Consider the following 20,751-nt stretch of genomic DNA (forward strand, 5'->3'; position numbering starts at 1 on the left):
GAGGTAAGAAAGAAGGGCCGGGATGTGTGTAAATCATGTATGTAGCCCTTTGACACCATGCCTCTTCAGAATGTCATCTTTTGTTTTTCTCCTTTTGTTGCTTTCATTTCATTTTTAAGTTATTCATTTGTCCCATTGAGCGTTTTTCTTTTCCTTTTTTTACGAATTCATTTACATTTCAATGACTGTTCACTTTGCAAATTAAAATTAAACAGTCACTGGTCCGGCCAGACTGTCATTGAGATAAATTGAATGCATTCTCTGATCTGAACCAGAAGAAATCATACATTTCCATTAATAACTGAAGGAGTAATTGAAAATTCTGTAAAATTTCAGAAAAAATGCAGTAAGGAAATTGAATTTATTGGCTAATTGGTATTTTCTAAAAGGCAGATATAGAAGAAGCTTTATAAAGACATAAAGTAGGAAGAGATTCTAATAAAAACGTATTGAATGGGTTTCTTATATAAAGCCTTAAACTGCTTCTCATAGAAAACTTTTAAGAGTTTAACAAAGAAGGCATACAATGGCTTCTTATGGAAGGCCTTAAAAGGGCTTATCATAGAAGATTTGAAAGGAATTCTATAGAGGTATAAAGGGGCTTTTTATGAACGGGTTCTTATAGAAAGCCTCTAATTGAAAGTCTAAAAGGTTTTCTCATAGTATACCATGGCTAGCCAACCACTACCAATACAAAAGCTTTGATTGTGTAAGTTTCACAGACATGAACATCGAGAGAGTAACTCTCCCTCCCTCGGTAAATAGTGTATGTGTGCTTATCTTTGCAAAATTGATAAGCTAATGCCTCTCTGCAAATTTACTATGATTGTGTGTTTGATGTGGTGAATTGCACATGTGCGGTGTGTTGGCAAGCGCTGTAGTAGACCTAAAATTACTTCTCATAAAAGACCTCAAAGGACTTCATATAAAAAAATATATTAGAGCTTCTTACTACCGATATAAAAGAGCTTTTTCTAAAAGATCAAAACCCCAAATGGCTCAAAGATTTCAAAGCTGTTTTCCGCCAATTGGAGTTGGCATTATAACAACTTAACGTTTTCCCTTTGTAAACACACTCTCTGTAATAGCGAGTAATATATAAATAGTGAGTATATACAGCGTGAGATGAAAAAACTGCAACAAAGTCAAACGCCATTATTTTTACATTTTTTGTAATTTTATTGAATGAAAGCAACAAATGTCGGAAATATCATCAAATTTTAGAATAAGTTTAGATTAGTTCGAATTGGCCATCTTAGGCACGAATTATGGCCTTCAAACGGCCAATGAAACCGTCACACGCTGCCCGAATGTTGCTCTGCGGTATTTTGGCCCATTCCCGGCGAAGCGCTTGCTTGAGGTGATCGATCCAGATACAGTAGTCCGGAGATTTTGGTGGTATCCGGAGATTTTGGTGGCCATTGGGCGCTGGAAATAAAGCGAGGAACCTCATTTTGTAATCATTCTTGGTTGGCGCGTGCTGAGTGCGATGGTGCGGAGTCCTGTTGGAATGTCCAAGGTCTGTGACCAAAATGATTGCGTGCCCAAGGCTTTAATACACCCTCCAGAATATTTTCGCGATAATATTCTGTGCACATTTTCTGCTGACCTCTTTGGCAAGTAAACACGATAATTTTGTTTGTTTACAATCTGCTGGACATCGAATGTTTTCTCATCGGGGAAACCAAATTCGGCAGTTCACCACCTTCGGCCAAGCGAAGGAACTCTTTAGCTCTTTTGAGTCTATTTTCTTTCTGCTTCTGTGTCGGTGTAATTTCTTGCACTTTTTGGAATTTCAATGGCTTTACCCTGAGCTCATTTTTCAATATTTGCCGAATGGAATATTGCAATATGTTCAGCTCACGAGCCATTTTTCGGCCAATTATTCCTTTATTTTTCAAACCATTTCTGCTAATGTTGCTGTTTCCTTCCGGCCACTTCCACGAGCGATGGTACGAGACACAAAAGATTTATTCACATTTAAATGCTGGAGTGCTCTAACGATAGCCACTTGTGGTTTTCCAGTCAAATATAAAGAAATCACACTATCACGCTGGAATTCCATCACAAATAACAAAATTCTCACAAAATGCTTTTGTACGCTTGTAAACAATATAATGAGCTGTTAATTTTAATAGCTGTCGGACGAGTGGCTTAGAAATGACAGCAGTCTGAAGTTGGTTTCAGTTTTTTCATATCACCCTGTATGTGTGGTTTGTTTATACTTTTTCATTCGAGACTGCTGATGCATTTTTGTCAGCGCAAAATCTATTTTCAAAGTAATGCATGCTTAGCCTAGCATCCTTATGCTTTGACTTTCCATGAGATTGTCATAGGACTCTACAAATAATCCCCGTTAAAGACCTAGCGCTACAGGAAAAAAAATTAATCTAAAATAAATCCACATTTAAAATAAAAAATATGCCATCATTATTCATTATTTGGTAAGGATGAATAACACATTACTTTTTGGAATACTAGTAATGAAGAAAGTATACGTTGTTGAAAATCCTTTCAAATGGAAAATAAATTCATGTGGTCTGCGTATGGGCTACTCTCTGCATTACAAGGTAATGTCAATCATCTCGACTGCATTACCAGTACTCTTAAAAATAATCATATAACTTATTTCTCCCCTTACCAAATAATGATGATGATGCAGGTGTCCGTCATCCAAAACTAAATTCACATGTTTAAATCTTTGAAATAACAGCCTACTGTCTAATTAAATGGTGATGACAGTTTTTTTGGAAATGTATGTTTTGAGGAAAAGAAAGGTAAAATTTGTGGAATAATAGAGAGAAAGAAAATAGAGAATAAGAGAGAGAGACAGAGAGTTGCCTTAGAAAAAACATAAGTAGTTAAGTAGACGTTCAGTCAACCACAATGAACTTAGCTCCATGCTCCCCCATTTAGTAACACACGTACGTACACACACAAGACCGGCAGACCATACGCCGCTTGTTGATTGTCGGCCTGAACAGAATATGTTGATTGGGGTGGCGACATTGGGGCGGTACAAGAAGACGGAAGAGGTGCCGACTTAGCCACTGCTGCTGCTAACGTTTGCGTATGTTGCTGTTGTCGTTCGTCGACAAACTTCAAGCGCTACTGTGGAGCGTGTGCGAACGAGTGCCAAAGAGAGGAAAAATGGAGGCCTGTTGTTTGGACAATGATTGTTTTGATTTTCAATTTCAGTTGAAAAATTGACGTCGTGGTATTAAGTTGTTGTTCGGATGCGATTTTTTTTCGTTTTATTTGATGTTGTTGTTATAATGGGAGAATCCGTGGAAATATAATCACAAGAATAATATTTGAAGTGAACCCAAACGGAATTTTGAAGATAATCGAATGGGATTTGATTAAAAGAGAAGAAATTAACGAAAATAATACAAAATTGTAACTAATTAAAAAATATATTATTTATATAAAAAACTAAATTAAAAATGAAATTTTCAAAAAAATTAAATATATTTATAAAATGTGGAAAATGTTAAAAATTTAAAATTTTATAAAAATAAAAATTTAAAAAAAAACATAGTTGTATTAATAGAATATAAAAGTTTACAAGGAAATTAGCAATTAAAGAACTGAATTTGGTTGGAAATCAAGAGTTTTTAAAGTTAAAAGTTGAAAACATTTAAAAAAATTAAAAAACTGACAGTTTTATTAAAAGTTAAAAATGTTGTAAAAATAAAAAACACAACATTAAAATTATAAAAACAAAAATGATGAAAAACATTAACAGATGATTCAAAATTTGATTTTTCAAAAACAGATTGAAAACATTGCATTTAACTTCAACTTTTTATTAATGGATAATTTTTCGATAAGTTTTAGTTTGGATAGTTTTTTTTTAAATTTAAAAAAAAATCTAAATTTTGCTAAAAAAAATAATAAAAATATATAAATTTTGTTAAAAATTGTAATAAAAAATATAAATTAATTAAAAATTTTAAAATTCTGATATCGCCCAAGAGCAAAAATTAATTACTCCTTGAGTGCCGTGGATTTAAAACCCCAAGAGAAATTCAAAATGAGTAAAAAAATGTGGAATAAAATTTTCAAATCAAAATCCAATAAAAATAACAAATCATTGGCCGCAACGAATAAACGTTGCAGCATTTATGAGGAATATCAACAACTGAACGGGGCCTTGGATTTGGTGAACAATGAAAAATCGTCGGATAAATCATTGATTCCCAATCCGAAGGCAGTTACCAATTTTGAGGACACTCCACTGCCAACGGTGGCCGCCAAGATTGAGGGAGAACCGCTCGAAAAGAAAACATCGACAACAACATTTAATAGAGTTTTCGGGACCCTTAAGCGTTCTTCGAACAGCAAAGAAACGTTAGCCAAAGATTCAAGTGACAAAGAGAATGGCTCAAATAGTGAGTTGTCCAACACGAATAAACATAAATTGCATGGAATTAATAACAATAACAAAAATAACAACAAGAAAAATCACAATAACAACAACCATTCCAATAAGAAGTCAATTAACACTACAACAACATTGCATGATAAAAACAACAAAACCAACAACAGCAGCAGCAACGGCAATAGCTCAAGTTGTCCTAAAGCCCCCAACCTCAACAACCACAACAACTTTATTGTTGACAGTAACACGATCTCTCCGTCTAATGTTTCATCCACTACCGAAGTTGTTGCTGGCACCAGCAGCACCGCAAACGAAGGCAACTTATCCCATCAATCGGAGGCATCGTCGACCGCATCCTCATCATCATTAAGTCATCAACTAACCACATTTCCTTCAGCTTTAGAAACCAATTTCAATGGAGCAACAACAAAATTTGCATGCAATAAACGAAATATTTCTAACAACAACAATGCAACAGCAACAACAACTGTCAGTAACACCCTCTCCACCACCGCCACAGAAACATCATCACCATCATCGCAGGAATTACCATTGTCAGCCACAACTTCAACGTCAACATCAACTTCAAATAAGCCACGTCTATCAAAAATTGTTATTGTTGTCAGAAAATTGAATAGCTCCTCAACGTCAGCAGAAACAACGGCGTCAGCCACAACAACAACATTGCCAGTTGCAACAACTTCCGATCTACAAAATAACTGCATGCAAACCAAAACTAAACCACCAATTGGTACTAACACTTCATTTAACAAAGCTACTACTACCACTACTACTCCATCTCCTCCCCCAACTCCTGCCAGTATTGCCACTAACCGGGTTGAAAATGTTGAGAAAAGACCTCTAACACAGGAGACCCACAACAATGACAAGAGCGTTAATAAGACGACAATAGAAAATGGTAAATGTTGTTGCAATTCTTTTTACGGCCAATGTGGTGAAGGTTTTACGATTTTCATTTGGTTCAGAAATATATGTTCTTAGACCTGTTTTTTTATTTGATTCTTAGTTGATTTCTTGGTCCATCGCAAAAACTTATAATCACTGCAGAAGTCATAGTTTTGAAGCCTATTAATTTTGAATAAAATTCATATCAACATTTTATTCTAAGATTTAGCTCTGTTAGGTTAAAGGACATGTAGTCGCCACTTGGAGATCTTCTGGTTCAATCCTAAAACTTCGAAGTTATGATAGATATGTACTCTTAACTGCTGACCAATTATTTATGTATACCCATCTTGGTGCGATTTTTAATATTCTCATTTAATCGAAGTCGGGATAATACCAACATTAATTTAAAATTCCGAAAAGCGTCCTAGGGCGGCACAATTCAGTGTTTTCTTTTTCTTGTGAAAACTGCCGGTTCCGATTGAGGGGCGTTTACCTAAATCAAGACCCTTAATTAGTTCTGAGACTACTTTTAGGAATTTCAGTCACCCTAAATATCAACGAAGGTCCCCATAGTCTGTATAAGTCCATGTCTGAACATAGTCTTTCCAAGTCCACGTTTTACTATAGCACTCATATAACGGTATCTCCAAATATTCTGTATTCTGACGATTTAAGAAAGGTTTTCCAACGGATTGGTTCACGGATTCCATATAACGGTACTTAAACGCATTCGGTGTTCTGATGATCCTTGACACATCTTTCCTCATGTATTTTTCAAGTTTGGTATTTAAGACTCGCAGTAGTTAACAATCCTTATAGTAGAACATAGTATATATAGGTTCCCGTTTTGGGATGACCTCTATATAACGATTCCATCTACTTAATAAAACCTTCATAACTTCAGCTGCATTCTCCAAATACCAGGGTGTATTTGCCGTTTAAAGTGGAACACGATAAAAACCAGATACTTTAACTAGAAATGTTATTTTACCTCTTGGTGGAGGGTTTTGAAAGATCGGGCCGAACATAAGATTTTTTCTGTTTAAAAATATATAGGATTTTTTCTCGGGAGCTACGCATATCAAAACTCTAAAATGGAAAATGAGGAGTTTAACCTCTGCACTGCAGGGTCGCTTAGCGACGCACACTGTTGCCAGATATCAGAAATCATTTCAAACCATTTTTTTGGGAAAATGAACTATTCCAGAGGTGGGCGGGCACTTACATACCTCTTTTGGTGGCACCATGAGAAGAGAAGTACTAAGTTTGGAAGATATATGCGCCTCCAATTTTGCTTTGTCCAATCCTATTTAGGTGAGATACACCCTCTGATCTGATACACCCTCTAGTCACAGTTGAAATTAGTAACTAACTCACACCTTTCGTTAAAAGGTGATAAATCTTTATGGAGAAGTAGAAAAAATGGTGAGAAGTGTCGATTAGAGTCGTGTTTAACTACGGTGGCAGAGCCAGTAAATGTTTTCTGCGAAGTTATAGATGACAAAGAAATCCGTGTCTGACAGCACACAGAGATAATGAGACGAATGTTCCTCCATGGCTCGTAGTATTTCCCTTGATAGAACAGGACAGTTGTGTTCGACCGTATCATACTCTTCCTCAACCTCACACAGCATGCCGAATTCGACGTTAGAGTTATCCCATTTGGACGTCCTTGATCGGATGTTGCAGTGGTATGTTAGTTTCCCTATTGATATCCGTAACATTGATTTATTCATGCTTAAAAGAGATTATGTTCTACGCGAGGAGATATCCGGCAAGATTTGTTTTTTAGCCTTGCACCGTAATTCGTTGTACCAATACTTTGGATTTTCCCCTGAAGAGTTATAGCGCTCTATTAAAATAAAAAATGGGTTTTTATATATCGGCGAATTCAAGGTCTGTTGGCTGCGAGTCCATCCTTCCCAATTCATCGGATTTCTTATTTTCTTTAATATTACAATGACCAGATACCCAGGGAATTTGAATCGTAGTGGACAGATTTCCTGGAGCTGTTCGACATCTCAGGACTACATCGGAATTGATTGTAGAAAATTCAATAGCTGTAAGAACCGCTTGACTATAAACGTAAATAGTCACCAGTTCAGTTATTTCATTTTCTATAGTTTTAATTAATTCTGCCGCTTTCATGATCACAAAGATATTTGCTTGAAAACACTTCGCTCTCCATCCAATTTTTTGGGGTAAGCAGAAGACTCCGGTCCCGTTTTCTATCTTGTGTCCGTAAATTCATAAGGAAGGATGGATCAAACCACAAATTTTTTACAATTAGTGTATGTTAGCTGGAAAGAGCCTCCAGCTCTAGAGTGTAATAAAACATTTCTGTACCGGTACATTTTATATGGGAACAAGTAAAATATGGGCTCTAAATATATTTCTGGATACGTCACCGAGGATGTACGCTGGGTGGGGAATCCTGTCATCTCCATTTTTCTGTAATTGTTTGTATTTTTTATAGAAGAGTTAATTTTTTTTTTTTTGCATGATGGGCCTCTCTCGATATTGTTACGAAATACATTACAGTATCTAGTTCTATATTGCCAATCTCTCTGAAATGTATAGCAACCAAAAGTATTTTTGTGATTTTCTTGCCAACATTTTTAAGGCTGCAACAATGTAGATCATATCATGTTCCCTCTTAGTACCGAATTTATTCATTCAAATCGATCATTGCATTTAATAATAATCGAGTTGATATCATATAATAATGAAGTTATAGTCAATGATCAGCATCACTATAATTACTTGGATATTAGCGTTCATAATCATCAATAGTTTCGATGCTTCGTGCTAAGCGGAGGAAGGTATTAGGCAATATCAGACAGTAACATTTCTCAATTGATCTGCTTGTTTATTAGGAGGGTCAAAAGTTTCACTAACATGTATTTAAAGAGCAAATTAAATTCTTTGAATATTAAAAATACTTTTTCAAATGTTTATGTAATAAAAAGTGAATTGAAACACTAATCCCGTCCAATTGCATTCAAAAAATCTTCCTTGTTCGCAATAAAATAAGGCGCAGAAAGTGTTTTAATTTAGAGTTAAAGAAGCACGTTTTCTTAAGTCAATTTACTTTTTGATTGCGGATTCTGACACAGAATCACAATTTCATATCAGGCCGATCATAAATTTTCGTTAAGCTTCCAGAGGAATTGTTTAACGTTGCAGAGATGTTAGACAAGTCAGTTAATCTAGTTTCGTACCGTTGTTTTTATTGTTTTATAATCATAATAAAATTATAAATTAAAACGGCAGTAAAAACTTCTGACGAAGAACTAAAAATAATGAAGAACAATTTGCAAACTTTAAGCTCGAAGTATTGTATAGAAAAATGTAATTAAACGGGTATAAGTGAGTTTGCTGGCAGATATATACCACCAGTCTCCACCTGTATAGGGGTCTCGACAGGTACTTCTTCTGATCACAACATAGAAGTCCTGTTTATATGAAATTCTCAGGGAGTTGCGTGAACCTAGCTTCGCTCGATTTTTTTGGCAAAAATAAAGAACGTAAAAGGAAGAAGGCTATATACTCGCATTTCAAACGATTTTGGCATCTCACTCATATAACACTAACCCAAAATTTTGGTTACCACTAACACTAACCCAAATGATCGATCTTAACCTAACCTTATAATAACCTAACCGGTAAGTATAAGTATAAAGATGGGACAAGACAGAGTCAAAATATTGTCACCAGGTGTAAATACCTGTGTTGTTGCGATATCATAAAAACATAATCACCAATGTTAAGTTGTTTTAACAGCAAATGCAATTTTCAATTAATTGAAAACGTCAGTGAAATGCAATTTTTAGTTCAAATTTTTGGTTTACAGAAAATTTTATTCTTAAAATTGCTCTGTAAATATAATTTTGATGCTAACATGTCACTGTTGTGAGCAGCGCCTCTATATATTTTTCACATTAACTATATTTCCATTATGCATTTTGTCCAGTCTTTACCATTTTAGGTCTTTGTCATGGATTTAAAATTACCCCTAATTCATTCTTTATACCCTCAGCCATATGGCTAGAGAAGGCATATATCATTTAATACGGCTAAAACGTTCCTCAACGAAGTAATGGTTTTAGACCTTAGGTCTCATTGGACCAAATCCGTTTCAGGACATTTTGATTCGATCTAGCGATGTCCGTCTGTCCGTCTGTTTTCTGGCTAGAGCGCACGATAATTCTCGAAGGGAGTATCCGATTTGGTCCAATTTTCGTTCATCGTAATATTATTATCAAACTTAGATCGAGTACGGAAATGGACAATATTCTCGTCCTACCCTACCAAAAGTTAAAATTTTCAAAAAAAAAATATTTTACCGCACAGAAAGAAAAAGGATAACTTTACAAATGCTAATATTTGTATGAGTTTTACGTCAGGTGCGAAAATGAACAATATATTTCCACTCCATCAAGTACCTTCCCCACAAAGGGTCAAAATTTTGAATAATTATAACTCTTATAAAATATGATGTAAATGTTCGATTGTCTTCAAATTGCACACATCACAATAATTTTTTCAACCCAAGGTCTGCTGTGAAGATGAGATATATCGGTCTACTCCTTCTGGTACCTCCCCCCACAAAGGGCCAAATTGTGTATATTCATGAAGTTCATAAAACGCGAAATTAAAATCCGATTCCATTCCGACTTGGTACATCTCAACATTTACAATAACACAAGATCTGTTGTAAAGATGGTAGAGATCGGACCATTTCTTCTGGTACCTCCCCCACAAAGGGTCAAAGTTTTTAATAACCAAAAATATCATAAAATCCAAAATAAGCATCCGGTTCTCTTCATATTTCACACATCCCATTATTTCTACTAACACAAGATCTACTGCGAAGATGGGATACATCGGTCCACTCCTCGTGGTACCTCCCCTACAAAGGGTCAACATTTTGAATATCCATGAAGCTCATACAACGTGAAATTAACATCCGATTCTATTCAGACTTTGCACATTTCAATATTTCTAACAGCACAAGATCTGTTATAAATATGGTAGAGATCGGACCATTTTCCTGGGTTCAAGATTAAAAACAAAAACAAAACGCTCAAAAAAAAAAAACGAAGTAAGCATCCTACTCTCTTTAAATTTCCCACATACATACATTTTTGCTAACACAAGATCTGTTGTGAAGATGTAAATCTGCCAACCCCTTCAGGTACCTCACCCACAAAGGATCACAATTTTCAATACTTTTATCTGTCATAATTTGCGAAACAAGTCAGCGATTTTTTACAACTCGCTATATTTATATATTTATCAAAACCTGAAACCTGAGATGAATATGGAATTGATGATTTCTCATAAAATTGGATATAAATATTCAATTTTCTTTTAAATTTGCCCATACCAATATTTTTCCTATATTAGATAAAGTATGAAAGTGGAATACTTCCATCGAATATATCTGGCAACTTACGCACATTTCAATATTTTCTAAAAATTATCACATATCTTATATAAAGTGAAGGAAGTAGTTGATGTAGTCAAAACGTGTACGTCGCAATAATTGTATCACATTTATTTATGTCTGATACAAAATAGACAATATTGATCCATTTTTTCTGAATCTACTCCCTAGAGGTTCCAAAATTTGAATAATCATTACAAAAGTCAAAATATATTTAAATACTTGAACATTGGCTGAGGGCAAAACCGACTGATACTATAGCTTTTTTTATTTTCTCCATATTTTCGAACACTGACCAGGAACTTCACAAAGAATCTCATCAAAAAAAAGAAAAACTTTTTCTAACACATTGAGGAATATGCTGCTCTTTAGTCATGGCGGCCTCGGCTGGCTATTGCCTCTGCCTTGCGTTTCTATTCTATGGATGAATGCAGATTTTCCTTGGATTTGGATTTCAGTCTAAAATTAGAAATTGTGAAAATATCCAAAGATAGAAAGAGACTCACTTATATTGATATTTCTTTTCGTTGTTGTTGTTGGTGTAGTTCCCAAATCTATTGTGGGTCAAATTTAGATCATTAGAAAACATCATTATCTCTTGGAAGTTAATAAATAAAAGAAAACTATTGGATGTGTGTTTGTGTTGTTGCCTTGGAAAAAAATACAAAAAAACGAAGAAGAAGTAGAAAATGAAAAATAGTTTATCCAAAATTTAATGGTTGACATAAAATGTGAGAACTTTTTCTCTTCGCTTGTCATTGTGGATGAAAAGGAAAGTATTGTTTTCTTTCTGAGGTTTTCCCCGCCATTAAAAGTGAAAAACGGAAAAGAAATGCAAGCAAGTTGTTCCCTGTCGTTCACTTTTGGGCCACATAAATCTCCGCTGATGTGATAAAACTGACACTCTGTCTCCATGTTTCGAAGTGCCGAAACAAAGTGTATTACAAAATTTTGTTATTTTTTATGGAGTATGAAAAGGCAACAAAACAACGTCACACACATCCATGAATATGAGAATCTTTTGTTTTTTGGGAAAAATTTTGAAATTTTTTGGATAACAATGTAATGAAAAATTCATAATTTTTCTTTTTGTGATTGTTGCTGTTAATTTAATGTGCATTACATAAAGGGTGAATCAAATGTGCATTCCAACGTTGTGTCAGATGAACGAATGATCGGTTACAGTTGGGAATGTTGTGTTGTTCGCTGATTATTACGCTGTCATACACAGCCATTATCATAATTCACACAGTCATGCTGGGGGATTGGCTGTTACAATTAACTTTGATACACTTTGCACTATTTTTTAATGTTTATTGTTGTTGAGGATAATATAAAAAAATGACTTCATTGTATCACTCTTTCTGCCTCTGTATGACCATCGTGGACTTAATTTGGCTTTAGGATGACAACAGGAAATTATCAAAAAAAAAAAAAATAAATGGTATATATACGTATGCATTTGGAACAAAAATAATATAATACATAATTTTAACCCGAATTAGGTATTGGACTACAAATTTTGACAATATTTGCGAAATTCATTGTGAACCTTGATGAAAATAATCATCACTATTTTAAACTAAAAACCAACACATGACAGTGCATGTTGAAAATATTTAAAACTTTTTTTCAAATGAAAAAGAAACAAGTAAAAAAGTACCTATGTTTGGCCACGCCGAACTTTTAATATCCACCACCATTCGGAAATAACTTGCTGGAAATGAAGCGAGCAACCTCATTTCGTAATCATTTTTGGGTGGGGCGGGCTATGTGCGATGGTGCTGGGTCCTGTTGGAATGTCCAAGGTCTGTTTTAATACACCCTCCAGAATATTTTCGCAATAACATTCGGCATTTATTCTGATGCCACAGTCAATTAATATAAGCAGAGAGCGAACATCGGCTGTTATAGAGGCCCATACAATGGCTTTACTCCGAACTCATTTTACAATATTTGCCGAATGGAATATTGGGATATGTTCAGCTCACGAGCCATTTTTCGGCCACTGCGACGCTGGTTTCGATCAAGTGGCTTCTTTACTTTTCGAACCATTTCTGCTTGACGTCGGGCTACACTACCAGTATCACGGTAACGAGTGATGGTACGAGGCACAAAAGATTTATTCACATTTAAATGCTGGAGTGCTCTAACGATAGCCACTTGTGGTTTCCCAGCCAAATATAAAGAAATCACACTATCACGCTTGAATTCCATCACGAATAACTTTTTTTCTGGAAAATTCTCACCGAAATGCTTTTGTACGCTTGTAAACAATATAATAAGCTGTCACTGGAAGAATTTTAACAGCTGTCGGACGAGTGGCTTAGAAATGACAGCAGTCTAAATTTGGTTGCAGTTTTTTCATCTCACCCTGTATTGGTTACATCATTCACTTTATATGAGATATGTGATAATTTTAGGAAATTTTGACATGTACGTGAGGCACCAGTTATAGTTGACAGAAGTATTTAATTTTCATACTTTATCTAATATCGAACATTTATATCAAAATTTTATGCGAAATCATACATTCCATATTCATCTCAGGTTTCTGGTTGAGAGAAATATTTAGATATAGCAAGTTGTAAAGAATCGCTGACTTGTTTCGCAAGTTATGACAGATAAAATTATTGAAAATTATGACTCTTTGTGGGTGCGGTATTAGAAGGAGTTGGCAGATGTATATCATATTTACAACATATCTGAGCTGGATGCTTCTTTCGCTTTCTTTGTGCGTTTTGTCTTTCAAAATCTTGAACCCTATGTGGGGGAGGTACCAGAAGAAATGGTCCTATTTCTACCATATTTATAACTGATGTTGTGTTGATAGAAATATTGAGATGTGCCAAGTCTGAATGGAATCGGATGTTAATTTCGCGATTTATGAGCTTCATGGATATTCAAAATGATGACCCTTTGTGGGGGAGGTACCAAAAGGTGTGGACCGTTGTATCCCATATATATACCAGATCTTGGTTTAATAAAAATATTTTGATGTGTGAAATTTGAAGAGAACTGGATACTTATTTCGGGTTTTATAATCGTTTTGGTTATTTAAAATTTTGACACTTTGTGGGGGAGGTACCAGAAGGAATGGTCCGACCTCTACCATATTTATAAGAGATCTTGTGTTAATGGAAATCTTGAGATATACCAAGTCTGAATGCGCGTTTTATGAGCTTCATGGATATTAAAAATGTTGACCCTTTGTGGAGAGAGTACCAGAAGGAGTAGACCGATACTTTCTGTCTTCACGCCAGACCTTGGGTTAATAAAAACATTGTGATGTGTGCAATTTTAAGACAATCAGGCTCTTACAACACATTTTATAAGAGTTATAATTATTTAAAATTGTGACCCTTTGACCAGATGAAGTGGAGCGATATTGTCCATTTTCTCACCTGACCTAACACTCATGCAAATATCAGGATTTGCAAAGTTTGCACAAAATCGAACGATCCTTTCTCTTTCTATGAGATACGTTATTTTCTTCAAAAATGTTGACCTTTTGTGGGGTAGGTACCAGAAGGAGTGGTCCGATATTGCCCTCGTGCGAACTCGATCTAAATTTGACAGTAATATTACGATGTATCAAGTTTCGATCAAATCGGAGCTTCCTTCGAAAACTCCCTTCGTACGCACCAGGCGCCCACAGACTGACTCTAAATGTCCTGGTTTAAAGAGACCTAAAGTCTAAAGCCGTTATTACCTTGAGGCACCTTTTGGCCGTATCAAATTATATATAGGGCTGAGGGTATAATGAGTATGTCCTACACTACAAAGAAAATTAAAGTCAAGAAAATATAGATCTTAGTATTTGAGCACCACTTGTATTCCATATAATTTTTATGGAATAAGTGGCAAATTTTAATGATCACCGTTGAATTTAAATTGGGCGCCATGAGATTCTACAATAAATATCAAGGACTTCAACTACAAAATTTTCGTTGGGTGCCATATTAATTCTGAACACAATGTCAAACAATATATGCAAGAAAGTCCAACGTATATTGCGTATGGTAATGTTGATTGCGTATGTCTGGTTATGTGTGTGTGTTGAATACCGTGGGGTATATAAAATAGAGAAGATGTCCAAAGGTATGCTTCTCAACACAGTCAGGCCCGCAAAAAATTGTTACCAGTTCTGAAAATGATGGATGATCAAAAACAAAGCTTCTTTATTACATGCTTCAGTTATATCCCTACAAGGACTTATGTAGTCCTTTGTCTCTCACTACATACTAAACGAATTAATTAAAGACCAGATAAAATTGATCCTGTATTCGGGCGCCACTTGAATTCCATTCAACATACATACGAGAGCTCAACAAATTTCAATCATGGCCATCGAATACATGTTGGGCGCCAATCTGAGTTTAATTATATCATTAAATAATGTTAGGAATTGTTTTAATTTTAGCCATAATAGAAAAAGTTTCCTTTATTTTCTCTCTCTTTCTCTATCTCTCACACACTCTCTCTTTTCCAATGGAAAGTGTTTTTTTCGAAAAGCATTTAATTTTCCTTGTCAGTTGTTTCTAATTAGATTGGAATTAAAATTATTTTTGTTAATGCGATTTATCTATCTGTTGAACACAACATAATTTAGCTGTTCAATATCTTTTCCGAAGTATGTCGAATCCAAATCGGATCATGTAGCTCTAATAAATCACATATGCTTTTAATTAGTTGGAAAACTTGTTAAAATCTTAACAAGACAATCTTTAATTATTTTCATAGTTGGTTTGTTGTTGTGGAGATTATGATTTTTTTGTTGTTGTTATTTCAGTTACTTGGGGTTTTGGGATGGCAAACAATGATTTTCTTTTTAAACGATTATTAGTTTTTTTTTTTTTTTAAACAATTGAAGCCATTACAAAGGGGGAAATACAACCAATTTACAACTGTTGCTCATTGGGGAAATATGTATCTCACTTGTTACGATATCATAAAAAGAAGATCATTGACCATTTCACCAAAAGCCAAAACAATCAGCCAGCCAACTAAGCAGCGAATCAAATTAAAGTGCATCATCATCAACGTCATCACTGAGTACAGTGAAATCTCTGGGCAATGAACATCACTCAAATTCTAAACAATTTCAGAACTTTCTGAGCTATATTTTCCATAGGAAAAGATAGCCGCATGAGAATCACTTTTGAAATTTCCGATAATGCTACTTTGTACGAGGCCTCACTGTATCCCCATGAATCTTTCCAATGCACTTTTTTGTGTGTTTATATCCAACAGTTAAGCATATTATGTACATTTGGTGGGCCCAGAGATGTCCGACAGCTGAAAAGATTGCTGAGTGAGCATATTTCAATTTCTGCCAGCAAATGAAGACGATGATGACGATCTTCAATTGCAACATCAGCATTTAAATCACAACTTCGCATGACTCATATCTGCCGTTGTTTTTGTTTTAACTCATTAGAGAAATAAAAATCTGAAAACTTTTTATAAAAAAAAACAATTCTTTGGGTCGGCAGGGTTCGACAAGAAACAAATCAATGCATACTTTCATAGCTCTCCTGAAAATAGAAAAAGGATCTGGTGAATATTGACCGGCAGGTTTTAAGAAGCCACTCTTTTTGCTGAGTAAAGTTTCTGAGATGAAATTTTTCGTATGGAAAAGTTGCTGAAAGGCAACTTTTCGTGTATAGAAAAGATGTTAAAAGGCGATTTTTCGTTTATAGCAAAGTTGCTGAGAGGCAACAGAAAAGTTGCTGAGATTCGACTTTTCGTATACAGAAAAGCTGCTGAGAGGCTACTTTTCGTATATAAAAAGTTGCTGAAGGCTGACTTTTCGTATATAGAAAAGTTGCTGAGAGGCGACTTTTCGTATGTAAAAAAGTTGCTGAAAGCGACTTTTCGTGTATGGAAAAGTTGATGAGAGGCGACTTTTTGTATAAAGAAAAGTTGGTGAGAGAAATATTTTCTCAAAAAGGTCTTAATTCGATATTTCTAATAAAAATATTGCTGAGGCCACTTTTTTTATTAAAAAGTTCCTGGGGTGGATCCTTTCCCTTACAGAAAATATAATTTATTTAGATGAGAAGTTACTTAAGACAAGAAACAGAAGAACCACATTTTCTATAGAAAGATTAGCTACTTAGTATCTTCACTTTGCAAAATTAGATTCACATTTTCAGATGCTGAGAACAGTGTGACCAGATCTAAAATGGTGTTGCAGCTAAAACAGCATAAAAATAAGGCTAAAAATGCCTAACAAAAAAAAATTAAAATGCCAAAAAATAATGCTAAATATAAATACCTTTTTTTAAACACTGCAAAACTACGTGTTGGGGCCCAAAAATAATGATTGGGCCAAAAATAATGTAAAACTTCGAAATTTTGGCTTCCCACATAGGAAAGTATATGTTGATCTTCCAATCTCGCTGAGCTGAGTCGATCTAGCTATGTTAATTTTTCAATCACGCTACATGTCACAATTATAGACCAATCGACGCCGAATTTAGCATCGGGCTAGAGCTTAGGACTGGGCAGAAGCTTTAAAATTTGGATGGTCATCAGATAATATTGAGCGGGTGAAATAGACCATAAGTTTTGTGTTAAAAAAAAAAAACAATTTTCCCAATAAACTGCGAATACTTTTAATCCCGATTGAATCACAAATAGTCCAAAAAGGTCAATTATGACCGTTACGTAGATGTCGATAGTGAAGATATCGGATATATATAGCGACATATATTCGCTAGAATGCTTACATCTCAAAAATAGCTCGACTTTTTTGAGAATTGACAAATCTTGTCAATTCAGAATGCCCTCTTGACAGAAAAGAAAAAAATCTAGACAAAAACGCATGAAAAGATTCCAATAAAGGAGAATATTGATTTTGTGATATTTTCATATATATTTCCATTTTATCACATTTTTATACCCTACACACAAGGGGGTCAGGGTATTATGTATTTGTGCATTTGTTTGTAACAGGCAAAAGGAAACGAGATAGACCCATAGTTCCTTTTGATGATCTGCATAGAATCACTTTCTGAGTTGATTTATGCATGTCAGTCCGTCTGTCCGTCCGTCCGTCTGTCCATGTATTCTTGTGAACAAAATGCAGGTCGCATTTATTATCCGATTGAGATGAAATTTTGCAAACAACATTTGTTTGGCCCAAGGACGAACCCCATTGAAATTGGAGATAATCGGTAAAAATTTAGATATAGCTCCCATATATATCTTCGTCCGATTTGCCTTTTATTGTGCACCAAACGTGTAATATCAGCCCGAATAGTGTGGAATTTTGCACATACAACCAAATTAGCCCTGACAATAAGTATGAAAAATTTGATCGAAATCGGTTCAGATATAGCTTCCATATATATTGTTCATCCGATTTGTAATTGTTGTCCTCCGCAGACGTAATATGCACTCTGTAACAACAATGTTTGGGGAAATATATCAAATGCAGCTCAGAAATACCTTTGCTAAATTTTATCGAGATCGGTTCAGATTTGGATATAGCTCCCATATATAACTTCATCAGATTTACCTTTTATTGTGCACCAAACGTCTAATATTTGCCCAAATGGGATGGAATTTGGAACATACTGCCAAATTTAGTCTAGAAGGTAGTATGCCAAATTTGGTGAAGATCGGTTCAGATATAGCTATAGCTCCCATATATATTGTTCATCCGATTTGTTGTATTTGTACCTACAGCCGTAATATGCACTCCGTAACAACGATATTCAGGGAAATATATCAAATACAGCTCAGAAATATCTTTGCCAAATTTTATCGAGATCGGTTCAGATTTGGATATAGTTCCCATATATATCTTTATCTGATTTCAAATTAATTTTGCACCAAATGGGCAATACAAGTCCGGATTTAAAAGATACAAATGCGGCGGCATATTTAGTCCTTTGAACTTTGAACTTTAAATTATAATTATAATCATAGCGCGTATGATTGAATTCCCCCATAAAAACTTTTAATTATTAAGTGGAGCTCAACTAAATTATCAAAGTGGTGTAGGGTATCATAAAATCGGCCCCGCCCGACTTTGGGACTTTCTTTACTGGTTGTAATTAATTTACAAATATTGTTCTGAATAGGCATTAGCATGACTCTCTTTTCTTAAGGAGGACCAATAAGGTCCAACATCTGTTTTTAAATTTAATATGATTTTATTAAGATGTATTAAGTCCTGGTACTTGAAAATTAAAGACCGAATGATGATTAGAATGAGATCGTCTATATTGTTAAAACTTTCGCAGTCTTTATTTAACCTTTTCAATCCGCATCTAATGAAAATAAGTGAATTTATAGTGTATAATATCATTCTATTTCTAATTTCTGCTTTTAAAAGGTTAATGCCATTGAAAACTCTTCCAACTTCTTTAACTTCTTCTAAATGGTAAAACTATACACTTCATAACAAAAGAAGACAAAGCATTTTTAAATTCTTATACACATATCCAAAAATATATCGTTGAGTTTATGTTTGCCTATTCATACGTACTTAGCTTTTGCCATTGCTTTTCTTGAATAGTAATTTCGTTCAAAATGTTCATGTAATTTAATTTTTTAGATTTAAGAAAATTTTGATTTATAAGAATGTACAAAAATATAAGAAAATTTTTGGACAAAAAAATGCTAAAATAATAATTTCAAAAAGCTAAGAAAAATGCTAAATACCAAATGAAAACTTTGCTGCTAAATAGAAAAAATAAATTCTAAATTTAGCTGCAAAAATGCTAAAATGGCCACACTAGTCTTAAGACAAGTTGCAGAGAGAGAGAGAGAGAGAGAGCGATCGGGGATTGCTTTGATGAGTCATTTTTTTCCAAAAAAAAGTTGATGCAACACGATTTTCCCCATAAACAAGTTGCCAAAAAGTATAAGCATATACTATTAGCAAATTGGCAAGACGCTACTTTTCCATACATACAAATTACAGAGAAACTACGGAAAAGCTACTGGGAAGCTGTTGAAAACGTATTGCTATGCATCTTATCTTATAGAGATGTTGTAGAGAAGCTCATAGAAATGTTGCTAGCTACCTATTTTTGCTGTATACAAATTTCTGAGTTTCTGAGAACTTACTATTCACTACAAATGTTGCTGAGAGCGATGTTTCCCTTAGAGAATCAGATGAAAAGCTATTTATTCCAGTATCAATTTACAGAGAAGCCCATTTTATTGGATGTAGATTGCTGAGAACGTGGTTTTCCAAAGACAATATGTGGAGAGACATATCTTTCCATCGAATTTTGCTGAAAGACAACTTTTCTAAGACTAAGCAGATATTTTCCGTATGTCAAAGTGGATGAGAGATCTCTTTCCATATTTTGTTTTCAAAGATTAAGAATATTCTTGAAACCTTTTCAAAATGCTTGATTTTATTTGGTTTATGTTAAATATTTTGCTCTAAGTCACTTACCTCTCATTTAATTGATGCATTCCTCCCTGCGAAATATATGTCATGTCAACTTTCTAACTCCACTTTTAATGATCGGTTGGAAATTAAAAACCTCCAACTTTCTATTGTTTTACGTTTGCGACTTAACGTCGTTTACATACACAAATTCTGCAAATTAACCATTTTGCCGGTTGCTGATGGATTTGTAACAAATGAAGCATAAACTTGACATGATTGGAAAGTAAAGTTGAAAAAAAAAAACGCTGTCGTAAACAGAATTTGGTTTTATTTTCTAACTCAACAGGTTCTGGGCGAATTTGTTGTCAGACATGGCGACATAATGGCACATTGCCGGTTGCTGTTTCCGCATTCAGTCCTCATTTCATTGGGTCAAATACGAATAAGAAAACACATCAACACATTTTGTAATAGGGCAATGTTCTGCTGAAATGCCGCAGAATTGTTCAAAATGTTTCAAAATAAAATTCCAGGAAAATGTTTGGTTAGATGGAATGGATATGTTGTGTTGCAGTCGTTGAAAAAAATATGGACAACTAAATTTTGTAATAAATTGAAGAAGACCTATTCGAAAAAAATAAAAACACACAT

The 20,751-nt window shown here is 34.6% G+C and overlaps 1 protein-coding gene across 4 annotated transcripts in view; it reads left to right on the plus strand.

Moving 5' to 3' along the window:
• LOC101889476 (putative uncharacterized protein DDB_G0277255) overlaps positions 1–20,751 on the plus strand; it is a 132,255-nt gene that overhangs the window by 77,259 nt on the left and 34,245 nt on the right. The window contains exons 1-2 of one of the 4 annotated variants that reach the window (XM_059125053.1): positions 3,203–3,399; positions 3,979–4,394. The exons of the other annotated variants lie outside the window; for them this stretch is intronic. Coding sequence (XP_058981036.1) covers positions 4,037–4,394 — 358 coding nt within the window. The 5' untranslated portion in view covers positions 3,203–3,399; positions 3,979–4,036. Of the gene's footprint in view, positions 1–3,202; positions 3,400–3,978; positions 4,395–20,751 lie in introns of those variants that run through there. 4 annotated transcript variants of the gene reach the window in all.

Source organism: Musca domestica, unplaced genomic scaffold (genome assembly GCF_030504385.1).
Source record: "Musca domestica strain aabys unplaced genomic scaffold, Musca_domestica.polishedcontigs.V.1.1 31, whole genome shotgun sequence".
NCBI classification, from domain to species: domain Eukaryota; kingdom Metazoa; phylum Arthropoda; class Insecta; order Diptera; family Muscidae; genus Musca; species Musca domestica.